General features: G+C 45.0%; 3 protein-coding genes across 5 annotated transcripts in view; 2 read left to right on the top strand and 1 right to left on the bottom strand.

The window, feature by feature from the left end:
* Positions 1-18,862, bottom strand: part of LOC308587853 (ankyrin repeat domain-containing protein 45-like) — a 57,521-nt gene that overhangs the window by 27,283 nt on the left and 11,376 nt on the right. The window lies entirely within an intron of this gene.
* Positions 3,463-5,221, top strand: LOC308588470 (uncharacterized protein; the record flags this gene model as incomplete). Its single annotated transcript, XM_081196852.1, has 2 exons — positions 3,463-3,970; positions 4,955-5,221. The coding sequence occupies exons 1-2, from the start codon at positions 3,635-3,637 to the stop codon at positions 5,219-5,221; spliced, it is 603 nt and encodes a 200-aa protein (XP_081052978.1). The 5' UTR covers positions 3,463-3,634.
* LOC308587708 (uncharacterized protein) lies at positions 11,222-12,980 on the top strand (the record flags this gene model as incomplete). Its single annotated transcript, XM_081195470.1, has 2 exons — positions 11,222-11,729; positions 12,714-12,980. Exons 1-2 carry the CDS (start codon positions 11,394-11,396, stop codon positions 12,978-12,980), a joined length of 603 nt encoding a protein of 200 aa, XP_081051596.1. The 5' UTR covers positions 11,222-11,393.

Genomic DNA, 18,862 nt, shown 5'->3' with positions numbered 1-18,862 from the left:
AACAGTCCCTTTTTATAATCCCCCAACTGCTGGAGTCAAAAGCATCACCTGGCTATCTTGGCAGGGGCTAATGATGCACTACAGGACAGCTATTCTTCCTTTCTCCTACGGACTTCCCTCTGAGTTGGGGCGGGTGACCTTTTCCACTGGGAGGGCCACATGCCCCAGGGACAACCTTCTGTGAGCTGCATACCCATGAGACATGGCCAGAAGCAAAACCGGGGTGAAGCAACATGTGTGACTTTTGCCTTTATAAAACAGGCTACATTCAAGCCTTTTCAAATCTAGAGGTTTCCACATACTTATCTCTCCATCCAGGCAGGTAAGATGCAATATCACAGTTCAATGCACTCAAGGGGCAAGTGGTGGATTAGGCCTACTGGTGGAGGTGATAATGCCTTTTACCTGCCTAGACTGTTGGCAAGGGAGGGGGTGTGGTCTGGAGAGCGTTCCAAGAGCCAGCCAGACAGACCTGGAGGATGGCGTTAGACCCGTGGCCCTGAGGTTCCCCACCCCAACTAGGTCTTCGGTTCAATCTGAAATGGGAACTGAATGCCCTTTTGTGAGTTGTGATGTTGTTGTATCTCTACTATTCAGTATAAATACATACTTTGTAACCTCTGGCTTCCTATGGAAATGAATGGGCAAGACAAGACACACCAAAGAGAAACTAGGCAAAGGAGGCCTTAGATTATGAGTCCTGGACACCCTTCAACTCTCTTCCTATAAGTACCCCCAGGATGTACAGAGCACTGAAACACACACAGTTACAGCGTGGCCACTTTCAGATGATCATAATTAGCTCAATAAGCCATCATGTGAATGAGTCTTGGCCCCCGCATGCAAGTCCCCCAGTATGCTTCACTCCTCTGTCCATGTGCTCCGGTGAACAAACCAGGAAATCCTCTGTTAAGGATAATTTCCTGTTATGTCTGAACTGGGAAACTTTGGTTAATTGCTTTGGACCAAACCAAGATATAAAGCCATGCTTTGAATTCAGCTTCATATTCCAACTTCCTCAGAAACTATTCTCACTTGTGATGAGCAAAGTACTGTTGCTACATGGGGGGCACAAGGGTCATTTGTATCTTGGTTTACAGCTGAATTCAGCCAGGGTCTCTCTACCATTCACTGTGGAGTCTTAGTTTATATTTGCATAATCTTGAATTTTTAAAGGCATTGATAAGAGTAGAATTTAAATAAAGTCAATTTTCTGTAATATTGATTAGTAAAACAATCTCATTTTGCTTCAAAATCCAGTACACTAATTATTTAACACTTAACAAAACTGAGATAAGTCTATAACCGTGCAGAAAAAATGAACAACTTTTAATAAATTTTCATTCTAGGCCATGCTTTTTGGTTATCAGGAGTATGAGATGCCTTGTCTAATACTATTTTTAAATGCTTCTATGTTACTGCATTGACTGACTTCTAATATGTTGTGTAACAAAAACCAGCTTGTACAACGAGACTTCTAGTTTCTCTTCTTCCCCCTATAGCCCCTCAAATGCCCCCATAATTTGCTCTAGAGCAGGGATGGCGAACCTTTTAGAGACTGAGGTGCCCAAACTGCAACCCAAAACCCACTTATTTATCGCAAAGTGCCAACTCGGCAATTTAACCTGAATACTGAGGTTTTAGTTTAGAAAAAACAACTCATACATTAACATCTTTTGTCTTAAATGAAAAACATAATAACAGAGTTACAATGATACAAACAACTTTTTTCTTGAAAGGTAAAGGTTTGCATTTCGCATGCTTTTGAACAATTAATGTGATTTTTGCTGTTGTATGCATGCTGATAATTTGTCTAACCTTGCTGAACTCAAGGCGGCTTACTTCCGACTAGGAACAACAGACTGGAGGGAGGCCCTGGCACATCAAAAGTCAACACCTGCTCAGCTGCTTGCCAGGGTTACCACAGCTCTAAATGCGCCCGAGAGCAGAGCAGGAAGGCAGGTTGGGCGCAACCGAGCATGATGGTGGGGAGGCGGAACCAGCTCAGAGGCGGCCGTCAGGTTTGGTTGCGATGGCAGATGGGCTTGAGTAGCGGTGGTGCAGGCTTTGGATGGAGTGGCAGTTTCCTGGCACAAGCCCTCCCCCCCCCACACCCCTGGGCAGCCCTGAGGGTGAAAACAGTGCCCTAGCAGTGCTGGGACCATACTGGAAGCGGCCAGAAGTCTCCTGTAGTGCTGGAGTGCCAGTTTTACCTCCTAGCTACGGCCCTGCTTGGGGGACGACACGCTTGCTCACAGAGAGGGCTCTGAGTGCCCCCTCTGGCACGCGTGCCATAGGTTCGCCACCACTGCTCTAGAGTGTTCCCCAGCCCTGTGGAACAGATTTTCAGGGTGTGCAGTGATTCCCAAGGTGAAGGGAGGAAAGGAAGGAGAAGCTACCTTGCTATGTTGGATCTCATTCAGGAGTAGTAATAATAATAATAATAATAATAATAATAATAATAATAATAATAATAATAATAATAATATTATTATTTATACCCCGCCCATCTGGCTGAGTTTCCCCAGCCACTCTGGGCGGCTCCCAATCAGTGTTAAAAACAGTACAGCATTACATATTAAAAACTTCCCTGAACAGGGCTGCCTTAAGATGTCTTCTGAATGTCAGGTAATTATTTATCTCTTTGACATCTGATGGGAGGGCGTTCCACAGGGCGGGCACCACTACCGAGAAGGCCTTCTGTCTGGTTCCCTGTAGCCTCACTTCTCGCAATGAGGGAACCGCCAGAAGGCCCTCAGCGCTAGATCTCAGTGTCCGGGCTGAACAATGGGGGTGGAGACGCTCCTTCAGGTATACAGGTAATAAGACTCATCCAAATGACTATGTAGTATCCCTTCACCTTGCAATTGCATACATCCTCCAGAATTCATAAGCCAACTGTACTATTATATTATGTAAAGGTAAAAGGTAAAGGACCCCTGGACGGTTAAGTCCAGTCAAAGGTGATTATGGGGTGTGGCGCTCATCTTGCTTTTCAGGCCAAGGGAGCTGCTGTTTGTCCACAGACACCTTTCCGGGTCATGTGGTGCAACAGAACACCATGATGAGTGCCAGAGTGCATGGAAACGCCATTTCCCTTCCTGCCACAGCAATACCTATTTATCTACTTTCGAACTTCTAGGTTGGCAGAAGCTGGGACAGAGCAGTGGGAGCTCACTCCATCACACACATTCAAACTGCCAACCTTCCAATCAGCAAGCCCAAGAGGCTCAGACCACAGCGCCACCCATGTCCCCCTGAATTATCTGACAAATATAAAGTAAGCTTTTGAAAATTCCCAGTTTTATAAACTCTCCATACTTTGCACTGAGAAAAGTGCTACTGAGAAAAATCTTGCAATCATAATGACATCATAGAAGCTTTCATGTATAAAGATCAGGATCCCCCTTTATGACATCACAGAACCCTTCCCCAGCTGATGGGTTGATTATATTGCCTACATTCAAATCTCTCCAGTGCTCAGGCTGAGAGCTTGGTCATGATGGAAGGATTTATTTGATTTATTTAAATCTTTTTTTAGACAATGAATATGAACTTAAACAGTTATTTGCTACTATTCCTACACAGGGAACATCAATTAGCAGAAGACATTTCTTGCTGAAAATTTCACAGAATGTTTTCTCAAGGTCCTTGTCAGGTTTCTCTCCTTTGGACAGTCTTATTGTTTCAAGATGTTATTGGCTTTTGTGAACGACCAGCTTGGACAAGAGTTGCTTGGGAAATGACTCCACAGGATCTGGAACTACTGGCGACTAAACAGCAATCTAACTGTTTTCGTGATTCAATGTGTCAAGTATGCCATTGTTTTACTGGCTTAGGACTATCCAAAGAGTCTCTAGAAGTTGTGTATGCTGGTTGTAAAGTAGCATTCCTCATAGTGTGTGGTTTAGCTGTCCACTACCTGTTTACCAAACTGAAACTGAAATTGACACTGGCGAAACCCACAATGGTAAGATATTCTCAATTAGCACATTGTCTGGCTCCCTAGCTTTAATTTCTGACCTTTAACTCAGATTCCAATTTAATAGAAAAATATATGTAAAAAAACAAACCATGAGTCTTAATGCTGATCCCAGTCAGAAGTACTTTCTAAGTAACACGTGTCAGGACAAGGTGAGCACAGCCACACTATAAATCTACTGGTTTTATTTAACATCAATTTCCTCTACAGAACCCTGGAAGTTGTAGTATGAGCTGACAATTCTGTGAGAGATCCTTAGCACTCTCAGAACTGTGATTTCACTAATTCTTTGCAAGGACAAAACCATGTATAGTCTGGTGTGTAGATATGCCCAATGTGTACTTTGTACACAAAAAACTAAATTTTGAACAACTGAACCACCTGGGACTCTACAGTGAACTGGCTAAATATGTGCCTAATTTATACTTTTACCTACTTATACCTACTTATATGTTAAAGAATCAAGTGATCTCGCTATCTAATAAGCTCAGCTTTCACAGAACAGCAGATAGAAGACCAATGAGCATACAGTGGTACCTCGGGTTACATACGCTTCAGGTTACAGACTCCGCTAACCCAGAAATATTACTTCAGGTTAAGAACTTTGCTTCAGGCTAAGAACAGAAATCATGCTCCGGCGCTGTAGCAGCAGTGGGAGGCCCCATTAGCTAAAGTGGTGCTTCAGGTTAAGAACAGTTTCAGGTTAAGAATGGACCTCTGGAACGAATTAAGTACGTAACCAGAGGTACCACTGTACTACCATAAAGCCAAAGGGAAGGAGTAGGAGATGTTGTTTTTTATGCCACAGGGTCAAATCCAGGACAGCAATCTAAGACCAGGAGTACAGGGATTTCAGACATCAAATTCCTCTTAAAAGGCATAATAGAGTCAGTGAAAGAGATGGCAACACTATTTAACTTGTAAATTGCTTTCAATGCAAAGTATTACTCCCTGTTTTTCCATTTTTCTCAGCCCTGTAGGACAATTGTCCAAGCACCTGCACTTCCAGTTGCTACCAAAGTGAATGATGAATACACCCACAACATGGACAAAATGCTCTACAGGCTGGTGGCCAACACCTCCAAGATGATGAAATACATGAAGCATGTTGCTCACCGTTACAAGAAAGAAGTCAAATATCGCAAATTAAGCAAAAAGAGCAAAGCAGATGAATTTGATGAAGACGAACAGTTCTTCCCAATTTGTCCCCACAACCACAGCTCCAGCGGAGACACATAATGCATGAATGCATGAAACCCAGGTTCTTCCCTGCTATGTTCAGCTCTTCCTTTCACAATCTTTCCAATCATACTCTTAAGTCAACAGGGTAACACAATAAACGGCAAAAATCTCAACATGCTTGATCAACCTTTTTGAGAAGAATTTAATGAAGAATCTTGTGGATGATTGAGGTGAAAGAGGCCCAAATGAAAGGCTATTAAACATTTATTTTTAAAAAAATCTACCCAAAAATTAAAGCCTGTATCTGATATGCTGTGATTCTTCCATATGACCCTGCTGTATTAAGCAAGTTCAGTTTTGCACAATTAGGATAAACAATGCTGCATTTGTCTGTCAGAAGATTCCTTTTTCACTGGTAACAAAAATACTAAGTTAGCAATTAAATACCAGCCCTCCTCAATATATTTCATAGCTAGCCTTACCACTAAGGTAGCATTTCTATGGCAGCAGCAAACAAAAAGGATTTCCCTTCCATTGCTATCCTGATATAGCCTCTGCTCAGGAACAAAAGGCAAAAAGGGTCATAATGCATGAAACCTAAAAAGCAGGCAAACAGGCAGGTGACTCCAAGGAAAGTAGAGGGTGGACAAGAGATGCAATGACAGAGGCTCAAGTTTACGTGAGCTTGAACTCACCTGACAGAACAGTGTAAGACATCAGGGCATGAAAATATCCCTCAGCAACCAAGCAAAACCTGGTCTGATATATTTGGTTTCCTCTTCAACGTCCCTCCCTTTCCTTGGAACAGCTGTGCCTGCCACCCATTGCATGGTCAGTCAGCAATAACACTTTTTGCAGCCCTTGTTGAGGAACATCTCTTCCCTTTAGTCACTGAGGCTGCCATGCACACTCCCTACAGAAATGATATAGAAGAGTACTCATCGTTGCAGTGTGTGTGTATGCCATCCCAATCCACACAAACTCTTCCTGGGAAGCCAACGCAACGCAGAACACAAACCAAACCAAATCAAATACAGTAAATGCAATCAAATGTATCCCACAAACACCATGTAGAACATCATCCTGACTCAGCTAAGAACTAAACATGGAATCCTCACCAGTGAATGTGCCTTGCTGTGTTCCCCTCACTGTTAAATGTGTGGACCACAGCTGGTTTTCAACTCAATTTAACTATTTAGATTTGAGGTATCCCCTGTTCAGTCATGTCTTCAGGTGGGCATGATACTATAATTAACAAGGTAGCTTCAGGACCTCATCACAATGGAGCAATTTCTTGACCTTGACCTTTCTCCCGTTCTCAGAGGCATACCTAGGCTCCCTTGTGCCCTTTGCAAAGAGCTGTATTGGTGCCTGCAAAGCTGGGAGAAACTGTGGAAGCCAACAAACAAATTGACTATGGGGTGAGCGAGACAGAGCTCCTGGCCTAGGAAGTGTCTCACTGAATTCAAAAGAGACTTACTTCTGAGCAGGCATATACACGGTTGCACTATTAGGGGCACCAAATATTGGCATTGCAAAGGGCACTGCTTTAAGCCAAAGCCAGCCACTGCACATGGGGGTTGGAGGGGGGAGAGGATCCATTTTCCCAGGTGTTGCAAGCAGTGCCAGAGAGCCCTGTCACACACCAAGGGGCTTCTGGCAGTTCCCTCACTGCGAGAAGTGATCCGGCCAGAGGAGCTTCTCAGTAGTGGTGCCTGCCCTGTGGAACGTCCTCCCATCAGAAGTCAAGGAGATGAGTAACACTATAACCTTTAGAAAACACCTAAAGGCAGCCTGTATAGGGAAGCTTTTTAAGGTTTAAAGTTTTATTATGTTTTTATATACAGTGGTGCTTCGGGCGAGTGTCTGCAAGCCTCGCGCACCCGGCAGGAGGTCCCACCGGGTGCGCGAGGCTTGGGGCGGCAGCGGACTGCTTGCGCGCACCGAGAAGCTTGGGGCCAGCTGAGCTCAGCCCGCCCCAAGCTTCTCGGTGCGCGCAAGCAGTCCGCTGCCGCCCCAAGCCTCGCGCACCCGGCGGGACCTCCTGCCGGGTGCGGGAGGCTTGGGGCGGCAGCGGACTGCTTGCCGGCATGCAGAAGCTTGGGGCGTGCTGAGCTCAGCACGCCCCAAGCTTCTAGGTGCGCGCAAGCAGTCCGCTGCCGCCCCAAGCCTTGCGCACCCAGCGGGACCTCCTGCCGGGTGCGGGAGGCTTGGGGCGGCAGCGGACTGCTTGCCGGCACGCAGAAGCTTGGGGCGCGCTGAGCTCAGCTTGCCCCAAGCTTCTGGATTAGCGCAGCGCACCTGGGGGGGAAATAAATTTTTTTTCCTTTATTTCCCCCCCTAAAATCTAGGTGCGTCTTATGGGCCGGTGCGTCTTATGGGGCGAAAAATACGGTACCTATAGGTTATCAATTACCAGTCTCTTACCATAGTGCTCATATAATGTGAGACGCTGAGGTTTTCTACAATCAAGCAGTATATAAATATGAATGAATAAATAAATAATAAATATTACATAGTGTCAAAGTTTAGCACATTCCCTTTAGTAACAGAAAATTTGAGGACACAACAGCATTCAAGATAAAGATGTATTTGTTTCATGGTTTTCATGCCAAAAAACAGTCCCTTTTTATAATCCCCCAACTGCTGGAGTCAAAAGCATCACCTGGCTATCTTGGCAGGGGCTAATGATGCACTACAGGACAGCTATTCTTCCTTTCTCCTACGGACTTCCCTCTGAGTTGGGGCGGGTGACCTTTTCCACTGGGAGGGCCACATGCCCCAGGGACAACCTTCTGTGAGCTGCATACCCATGAGACATGGCCAGAAGCAAAACCGGGGTGAAGCAACATGTGTGACTTTTGCCTTTATAAAACAGGCTACATTCAAGCCTTTTCAAATCTAGAGGTTTCCACATACTTATCTCTCCATCCAGGCAGGTAAGATGCAATATCACAGTTCAATGCACTCAAGGGGCAAGTGGTGGATTAGGCCTACTGGTGGAGGTGATAATGCCTTTTACCTGCCTAGACTGTTGGCAAGGGAGGGGGTGTGGTCTGGAGAGCGTTCCAAGAGCCAGCCAGACAGACCTGGAGGATGGCGTTAGACCCGTGGCCCTGAGGTTCCCCACCCCAACTAGGTCTTCGGTTCAATCTGAAATGGGAACTGAATGCCCTTTTGTGAGTTGTGATGTTGTTGTATCTCTACTATTCAGTATAAATACATACTTTGTAACCTCTGGCTTCCTATGGAAATGAATGGGCAAGACAAGACACACCAAAGAGAAACTAGGCAAAGGAGGCCTTAGATTATGAGTCCTGGACACCCTTCAACTCTCTTCCTATAAGTACCCCCAGGATGTACAGAGCACTGAAACACACACAGTTACAGCGTGGCCACTTTCAGATGATCATAATTAGCTCAATAAGCCATCATGTGAATGAGTCTTGGCCCCCGCATGCAAGTCCCCCAGTATGCTTCACTCCTCTGTCCATGTGCTCCGGTGAACAAACCAGGAAATCCTCTGTTAAGGATAATTTCCTGTTATGTCTGAACTGGGAAACTTTGGTTAATTGCTTTGGACCAAACCAAGATATAAAGCCATGCTTTGAATTCAGCTTCATATTCCAACTTCCTCAGAAACTATTCTCACTTGTGATGAGCAAAGTACTGTTGCTACATGGAGGGCACAAGGGTCATTTGTATCTTGGTTTACAGCTGAATTCAGCCAGGGTCTCTCTACCATTCACTGTGGAGTCTTAGTTTATATTTGCATAATCTTGAATTTTTAAAGGCATTGATAAGAGTAGAATTTAAATAAAGTCAATTTTCTGTAATATTGATTAGTAAAACAATCTCATTTTGCTTCAAAATCCAGTACACTAATTATTTAACACTTAACAAAACTGAGATAAGTCTATAACCGTGCAGAAAAAATGAACAACTTTTAATAAATTTTCATTCTAGGCCATGCTTTTTGGTTATCAGGAGTATGAGATGCCTTGTCTAATACTATTTTTAAATGCTTCTATGTTACTGCATTGACTGACTTCTAATATGTTGTGTAACAAAAACCAGCTTGTACAACGAGACTTCTAGTTTCTCTTCTTCCCCCTATAGCCCCTCAAATGCCCCCATAATTTGCTCTAGAGCAGGGATGGCGAACCTTTTAGAGACTGAGGTGCCCAAACTGCAACCCAAAACCCACTTATTTATCGCAAAGTGCCAACTCGGCAATTTAACCTGAATACTGAGGTTTTAGTTTAGAAAAAACAACTCATACATTAACATCTTTTGTCTTAAATGAAAAACATAATAACAGAGTTACAATGATACAAACAACTTTTTTCTTGAAAGGTAAAGGTTTGCATTTCGCATGCTTTTGAACAATTAATGTGATTTTTGCTGTTGTATGCATGCTGATAATTTGTCTAACCTTGCTGAACTCAAGGCGGCTTACTTCCGACTAGGAACAACAGACTGGAGGGAGGCCCTGGCACATCAAAAGTCAACACCTGCTCAGCTGCTTGCCAGGGTTACCACAGCTCTAAATGCGCCCGAGAGCAGAGCAGGAAGGCAGGTTGGGCGCAACCGAGCATGATGGTGGGGAGGCGGAACCAGCTCAGAGGCGGCCGTCAGGTTTGGTTGCGATGGCAGATGGGCTTGAGTAGCGGTGGTGCAGGCTTTGGATGGAGTGGCAGTTTCCTGGCACAAGCCCTCCCCCCCCCACACCCCTGGGCAGCCCTGAGGGTGAAAACAGTGCCCTAGCAGTGCTGGGACCATACTGGAAGCGGCCAGAAGTCTCCTGTAGTGCTGGAGTGCCAGTTTTACCTCCTAGCTACGGCCCTGCTTGGGGGACGACACGCTTGCTCACAGAGAGGGCTCTGAGTGCCCCCTCTGGCACGCGTGCCATAGGTTCGCCACCACTGCTCTAGAGTGTTCCCCAGCCCTGTGGAACAGATTTTCAGGGTGTGCAGTGATTCCCAAGGTGAAGGGAGGAAAGGAAGGAGAAGCTACCTTGCTATGTTGGATCTCATTCAGGAGTAGTAATAATAATAATAATAATAATAATAATAATAATAATTTATTATTTATACCCCGCCCATCTGGCTGAGTTTCCCCAGCCACTCTGGGCGGCTCCCAATCAGTGTTAAAAACAGTACAGCATTACATATTAAAAACTTCCCTGAACAGGGCTGCCTTAAGATGTCTTCTGAATGTCAGGTAATTATTTATCTCTTTGACATCTGATGGGAGGGCGTTCCACAGGGCGGGCACCACTACCGAGAAGGCCTTCTGTCTGGTTCCCTGTAGCCTCACTTCTCGCAATGAGGGAACCGCCAGAAGGCCCTCAGCGCTAGATCTCAGTGTCCGGGCTGAACAATGGGGGTGGAGACGCTCCTTCAGGTATACAGGTAATAAGACTCATCCAAATGACTATGTAGTATCCCTTCACCTTGCAATTGCATACATCCTCCAGAATTCATAAGCCAACTGTACTATTATATTATGTAAAGGTAAAAGGTAAAGGACCCCTGGACGGTTAAGTCCAGTCAAAGGTGATTATGGGGTGTGGCGCTCATCTTGCTTTTCAGGCCAAGGGAGCTGCTGTTTGTCCACAGACACCTTTCCGGGTCATGTGGTGCAACAGAACACCATGATGAGTGCCAGAGTGCATGGAAACGCCATTTCCCTTCCTGCCACAGCAATACCTATTTATCTACTTTCGAACTTCTAGGTTGGCAGAAGCTGGGACAGAGCAGTGGGAGCTCACTCCATCACACACATTCAAACTGCCAACCTTCCAATCAGCAAGCCCAAGAGGCTCAGACCACAGCGCCACCCATGTCCCCCTGAATTATCTGACAAATATAAAGTAAGCTTTTGAAAATTCCCAGTTTTATAAACTCTCCATACTTTGCACTGAGAAAAGTGCTACTGAGAAAAATCTTGCAATCATAATGACATCATAGAAGCTTTCATGTATAAAGATCAGGATCCCCCTTTATGACATCACAGAACCCTTCCCCAGCTGATGGGTTGATTATATTGCCTACATTCAAATCTCTCCAGTGCTCAGGCTGAGAGCTTGGTCATGATGGAAGGATTTATTTGATTTATTTAAATCTTTTTTTAGACAATGAATATGAACTTAAACAGTTATTTGCTACTATTCCTACACAGGGAACATCAATTAGCAGAAGACATTTCTTGCTGAAAATTTCACAGAATGTTTTCTCAAGGTCCTTGTCAGGTTTCTCTCCTTTGGACAGTCTTATTGTTTCAAGATGTTATTGGCTTTTGTGAACGACCAGCTTGGACAAGAGTTGCTTGGGAAATGACTCCACAGGATCTGGAACTACTGGCGACTAAACAGCAATCTAACTGTTTTCGTGATTCAATGTGTCAAGTATGCCATTGTTTTACTGGCTTAGGACTATCCAAAGAGTCTCTAGAAGTTGTGTATGCTGGTTGTAAAGTAGCATTCCTCATAGTGTGTGGTTTAGCTGTCCACTACCTGTTTACCAAACTGAAACTGAAATTGACACTGGCGAAACCCACAATGGTAAGATATTCTCAATTAGCACATTGTCTGGCTCCCTAGCTTTAATTTCTGACCTTTAACTCAGATTCCAATTTAATAGAAAAATATATGTAAAAAAACAAACCATGAGTCTTAATGCTGATCCCAGTCAGAAGTACTTTCTAAGTAACACGTGTCAGGACAAGGTGAGCACAGCCACACTATAAATCTACTGGTTTTATTTAACATCAATTTCCTCTACAGAACCCTGGAAGTTGTAGTATGAGCTGACAATTCTGTGAGAGATCCTTAGCACTCTCAGAACTGTGATTTCACTAATTCTTTGCAAGGACAAAACCATGTATAGTCTGGTGTGTAGATATGCCCAATGTGTACTTTGTACACAAAAAACTAAATTTTGAACAACTGAACCACCTGGGACTCTACAGTGAACTGGCTAAATATGTGCCTAATTTATACTTTTACCTACTTATACCTACTTATATGTTAAAGAATCAAGTGATCTCGCTATCTAATAAGCTCAGCTTTCACAGAACAGCAGATAGAAGACCAATGAGCATACAGTGGTACCTCGGGTTACATACGCTTCAGGTTACAGACTCCGCTAACCCAGAAATATTACTTCAGGTTAAGAACTTTGCTTCAGGCTAAGAACAGAAATCATGCTCCGGCGCTGTAGCAGCAGTGGGAGGCCCCATTAGCTAAAGTGGTGCTTCAGGTTAAGAACAGTTTCAGGTTAAGAATGGACCTCTGGAACGAATTAAGTACGTAACCAGAGGTACCACTGTACTACCATAAAGCCAAAGGGAAGGAGTAGGAGATGTTGTTTTTTATGCCACAGGGTCAAATCCAGGACAGCAATCTAAGACCAGGAGTACAGGGATTTCAGACATCAAATTCCTCTTAAAAGGCATAATAGAGTCAGTGAAAGAGATGGCAACACTATTTAACTTGTAAATTGCTTTCAATGCAAAGTATTACTCCCTGTTTTTCCATTTTTCTCAGCCCTGTAGGACAATTGTCCAAGCACCTGCACTTCCAGTTGCTACCAAAGTGAATGATGAATACACCCACAACATGGACAAAATGCTCTACAGGCTGGTGGCCAACACCTCCAAGATGATGAAATACATGAAGCATGTTGCTCACCGTTACAAGAAAGAAGTCAAATATCGCAAATTAAGCAAAAAGAGCAAAGCAGATGAATTTGATGAAGACGAACAGTTCTTCCCAATTTGTCCCCACAACCACAGCTCCAGCGGAGACACATAATGCATGAATGCATGAAACCCAGGTTCTTCCCTGCTATGTTCAGCTCTTCCTTTCACAATCTTTCCAATCATACTCTTAAGTCAACAGGGTAACACAATAAACGGCAAAAATCTCAACATGCTTGATCAACCTTTTTGAGAAGAATTTAATGAAGAATCTTGTGGATGATTGAGGTGAAAGAGGCCCAAATGAAAGGCTATTAAACATTTATTTTTAAAAAAATCTACCCAAAAATTAAAGCCTGTATCTGATATGCTGTGATTCTTCCATATGACCCTGCTGTATTAAGCAAGTTCAGTTTTGCACAATTAGGATAAACAATGCTGCATTTGTCTGTCAGAAGATTCCTTTTTCACTGGTAACAAAAATACTAAGTTAGCAATTAAATACCAGCCCTCCTCAATATATTTCATAGCTAGCCTTACCACTAAGGTAGCATTTCTATGGCAGCAGCAAACAAAAAGGATTTCCCTTCCATTGCTATCCTGATATAGCCTCTGCTCAGGAACAAAAGGCAAAAAGGGTCATAATGCATGAAACCTAAAAAGCAGGCAAACAGGCAGGTGACTCCAAGGAAAGTAGAGGGTGGACAAGAGATGCAATGACAGAGGCTCAAGTTTACGTGAGCTTGAACTCACCTGACAGAACAGTGTAAGACATCAGGGCATGAAAATATCCCTCAGCAACCAAGCAAAACCTGGTCTGATATATTTGGTTTCCTCTTCAACGTCCCTCCCTTTCCTTGGAACAGCTGTGCCTGCCACCCATTGCATGGTCAGTCAGCAATAACACTTTTTGCAGCCCTTGTTGAGGAACATCTCTTCCCTTTAGTCACTGAGGCTGCCATGCACACTCCCTACAGAAATGATATAGAAGAGTACTCATCGTTGCAGTGTGTGTGTATGCCATCCCAATCCACACAAACTCTTCCTGGGAAGCCAACGCAACGCAGAACACAAACCAAACCAAATCAAATACAGTAAATGCAATCAAATGTATCCCACAAACACCATGTAGAACATCATCCTGACTCAGCTAAGAACTAAACATGGAATCCTCACCAGTGAATGTGCCTTGCTGTGTTCCCCTCACTGTTAAATGTGTGGACCACAGCTGGTTTTCAACTCAATTTAACTATTTAGATTTGAGGTATCCCCTGTTCAGTCATGTCTTCAGGTGGGCATGATACTATAATTAACAAGGTAGCTTCAGGACCTCATCACAATGGAGCAATTTCTTGACCTTGACCTTTCTCCCGTTCTCAGAGGCATACCTAGGCTCCCTTGTGCCCTTTGCAAAGAGCTGTATTGGTGCCTGCAAAGCTGGGAGAAACTGTGGAAGCCAACAAACAAATTGACTATGGGGTGAGCGAGACAGAGCTCCTGGCCTAGGAAGTGTCTCACTGAATTCAAAAGAGACTTACTTCTGAGCAGGCATATACACGGTTGCACTATTAGGGGCACCAAATATTGGCATTGCAAAGGGCACTGCTTTAAGCCAAAGCCAGCCACTGCACATGGGGGTTGGAGGGGGGAGAGGATCCATTTTCCCAGGTGTTGCAAGCAGTGCCAGAGAGCCCTGTCACACACCAAGGGGCTTCTGGCAGTTCCCTCACTGCGAGAAGTGATCCGGCCAGAGGAGCTTCTCAGTAGTGGTGCCTGCCCTGTGGAACGTCCTCCCATCAGAAGTCAAGGAGATGAGTAACACTATAACCTTTAGAAAACACCTAAAGGCAGCCTGTATAGGGAAGCTTTTTAAGGTTTAAAGTTTTATTATGTTTTTATATACAGTGGTGCTTCGGGCGAGTGTCTGCAAGCCTCGCGCACCCGGCAGGAGGTCCCACCGGGTGCGCGAGGCTTGGGGCGGCAGCGGACTGCTTGCGCGCACCGAGAAGCTTGGGGCCAGCTGAGCTCAGCCCGCCCCAAGCTTCTCGGTGCGCGCAAGCAGTCCGCTGCCGCCCCAAGCCTCGCGCACCCGGCGGGACCTCCTGCCGGGTGCGGGAGGCTTGGGGCGGCAGCGGACTGCTTGCCGGCATGCAGAAGCTTGGGGCGTGCTGAGCTCAGCACGCCCCAAGCTTCTAGGTGCGCGCAAGCAGTCCGCTGCCGCCCCAAGCCTTGCGCACCCAGCGGGACCTCCTGCCGGGTGCGGGAGGCTTGGGGCGGCAGCGGACTGCTTGCCGGCACGCAGAAGCTTGGGGCGCGCTGAGCTCAGCTTGCCCCAAGCTTCTGGATTAGCGCAGCGCACCTGGGGGGGAAATAAATTTTTTTTCCTTTATTTCCCCCCCTAAAATCTAGGTGCGTCTTATGGGCCGGTGCGTCTTATGGGGCGAAAAATACGGTACCTATAGGTTATCAATTACCAGTCTCTTACCATAGTGCTCATATAATGTGAGACGCTGAGGTTTTCTACAATCAAGCAGTATATAAATATGAATGAATAAATAAATAATAAATATTACATAGTGTCAAAGTTTAGCACATTCCCTTTAGTAACAGAAAATTTGAGGACACAACAGCATTCAAGATAAAGATGTATTTGTTTCATGGTTTTCATGCCAAAAAACAGTCCCTTTTTATAATCCCCCAACTGCTGGAGTCAAAAGCATCACCTGGCTATCTTGGCAGGGGCTAATGATGCACTACAGGACAGCTATTCTTCCTTTCTCCTACGGACTTCCCTCTGAGTTGGGGCGGGTGACCTTTTCCACTGGGAGGGCCACATGCCCCAGGGACAACCTTCTGTGAGCTGCATACCCATGAGACATGGCCAGAAGCAAAACCGGGGTGAAGCAACATGTGTGACTTTTGCCTTTATAAAACAGGCTACATTCAAGCCTTTTCAAATCTAGAGGTTTCCACATACTTATCTCTCCATCCAGGCAGGTAAGATGCAATATCACAGTTCAATGCACTCAAGGGGCAAGTGGTGGATTAGGCCTACTGGTGGAGGTGATAATGCCTTTTACCTGCCTAGACTGTTGGCAAGGGAGGGGGTGTGGTCTGGAGAGCGTTCCAAGAGCCAGCCAGACAGACCTGGAGGATGGCGTTAGACCCGTGGCCCTGAGGTTCCCCACCCCAACTAGGTCTTCGGTTCAATCTGAAATGGGAACTGAATGCCCTTTTGTGAGTTGTGATGTTGTTGTATCTCTACTATTCAGTATAAATACATACTTTGTAACCTCTGGCTTCCTATGGAAATGAATGGGCAAGACAAGACACACCAAAGAGAAACTAGGCAAAGGAGGCCTTAGATTATGAGTCCTGGACACCCTTCAACTCTCTTCCTATAAGTACCCCCAGGATGTACAGAGCACTGAAACACACACAGTTACAGCGTGGCCACTTTCAGATGATCATAATTAGCTCAATAAGCCATCATGTGAATGAGTCTTGGCCCCCGCATGCAAGTCCCCCAGTATGCTTCACTCCTCTGTCCATGTGCTCCGGTGAACAAACCAGGAAATCCTCTGTTAAGGATAATTTCCTGTTATGTCTGAACTGGGAAACTTTGGTTAATTGCTTTGGACCAAACCAAGATATAAAGCCATGCTTTGAATTCAGCTTCATATTCCAACTTCCTCAGAAACTATTCTCACTTGTGATGAGCAAAGTACTGTTGCTACATGGAGGGCACAAGGGTCATTTGTATCTTGGTTTACAGCTGAATTCAGCCAGGGTCTCTCTACCATTCACTGTGGAGTCTTAGTTTATATTTGCATAATCTTGAATTTTTAAAGGCATTGATAAGAGTAGAATTTAAATAAAGTCAATTTTCTGTAATATTGATTAGTAAAACAATCTCATTTTGCTTCAAAATCCAGTACACTAATTATTTAACACTTAACAAAACTGAGATAAGTCTATAACCGTGCAGAAAAAATGAACAACTTTTAATAAATTTTCATTCTAGGCCATGCTTTTTGGTTATCAGGAGTATGAGATGCCTTGTCTAATACTATTTTTAAATGCTTCTATGTTACTGCATTGACTGACTTCTAATATGTTGTGTAACAAAAACCAGCTTGTACAACGAGACTTCTAGTTTCTCTTCTTCCCCCTATAGCCCCTCAAATGCCCCCATAATTTGCTCTAGAGCAGGGATGGCGAACCTTTTAGAGACTGAGGTGCCCAAACTGCAACCCAAAACCCACTTATTTATCGCAAAGTGCCAACTCGGCAATTTAACCTGAATACTGAGGTTTTAGTTTAGAAAAAACAACTCATACATTAACATCTTTTGTCTTAAATGAAAAACATAATAACAGAGTTACAATGATACAAACAACTTTTTTCTTGAAAGGTAAAGGTTTGCATTTCGCATGCTTTTGAACAATTAATGTGATTTTTGCTGTTGTATGCATGCTGATAATTTGTCTAACCTTGCTGAACTCAAGGCGGCTTACTTCCGACTAGGAACAACAGACTGGAGGGAGGCCCTGGCACATCAAAAGTCAACACCTGCTCAGCTGCTTGCCAGGGTTACCACAGCTCTAAATGCGCCCGAGAGCAGAGCAGGAAGGCAGGTTGGGCGCAACCGAGCATGATGGTGGGGAGGCGGAACCAGCTCAGAGGCGGCCGTCAGGTTTGGTTGCGATGGCAGATGGGCTTGAGTAGCGGTGGTGCAGGCTTTGGATGGAGTGGCAGTTTCCTGGCACAAGCCCTCCCCCCCCCCACACCCCTGGGCAGCCCTGAGGGTGAAAACAGTGCCCTAGCAGTGCTGGGACCATACTGGAAGCGGCCAGAAGTCTCCTGTAGTGCTGGAGTGCCAGTTTTACCTCCTAGCTACGGCCCTGCTTGGGGGACGACACGCTTGCTCACAGAGAGGGCTCTGAGTGCCCCCTCTGGCACGCGTGCCATAGGTTCGCCACCACTGCTCTAGAGTGTTCCCCAGCCCTGTGGAACAGATTTTCAGGGTGTGCAGTGATTCCCAAGGTGAAGGGAGGAAAGGAAGGAGAAGCTACCTTGCTATGTTGGATCTCATTCAGGAGTAGTAATAATAATAATAATAATAATAATAATAATAATAATAATAATAATAATAATTTATTATTTATACCCCGCCCATCTGGCTGAGTTTCCCCAGCCACTCTGGGCGGCTCCCAATCAGTGTTAAAAACAGTACAGCATTACATATTAAAAACTTCCCTGAACAGGGCTGCCTTAAGATGTCTTCTGAATGTCAGGTAATTATTTATCTCTTTGACATCTGATGGGAGGGCGTTCCACAGGGCGGGCGCCACTACCGAGAAGGCCTTCTGTCTGGTTCCCTGTAGCCTCACTTCTCGCAATGAGGGAACCGCCAGAAGGCCCTCAGCGCTAGATCTCAGTGTCCGGGCTGAACAATGGGGGTGGAGACGCTCCTTCAGGTATACAGGTAATAAGACTCATCCAAATGACTATGTAGTATCCCTTCACCTTGCAATTGCATACATCCTCCAGAATTCATAAGCCAACTGTACTATTATATTATGTAAAGGTAAAAGGTAAAGGACCCCTGGACGGTTAAGTCCAGTCAAAGGTGATTATGGGGTGTGGCGCTCATCTTGCTTTTCAGGCCAAGGGAGCTGCTGTTTGTCCACAGACACCTTTCCGGGTCATGTGGTGCAACAGAACACCATGATGAGTGCCAGAGTGCATGGAAACGCCATTTCCCTTCCTGCCACAGCAATACCTATTTATCTACTTTCGAACTTCTAGGTTGGCAGAAGCTGGGACAGAGCAGTGGGAGCTCACTCCATCACACACATTCAAACTGCCAACCTTCCAATCAGCAAGCCCAAGAGGCTCAGACCACAGCGCCACCCATGTCCCCCTGAATTATCTGACAAATATAAAGTAAGCTTTTGAAAATTCCCAGTTTTATAAACTCTCCATACTTTGCAC

The sequence above is a fragment of the Podarcis bocagei genome, assembly GCF_964188305.1.
Source record: "Podarcis bocagei genome assembly, chromosome: 5".
In the NCBI taxonomy this organism is placed as follows: Eukaryota; Metazoa; Chordata; class Lepidosauria; order Squamata; family Lacertidae; genus Podarcis; species Podarcis bocagei.
The sequence above is the reverse complement of the archived record's forward strand: the minus strand, read 5'-3'. Positions and strand labels throughout refer to the sequence as shown.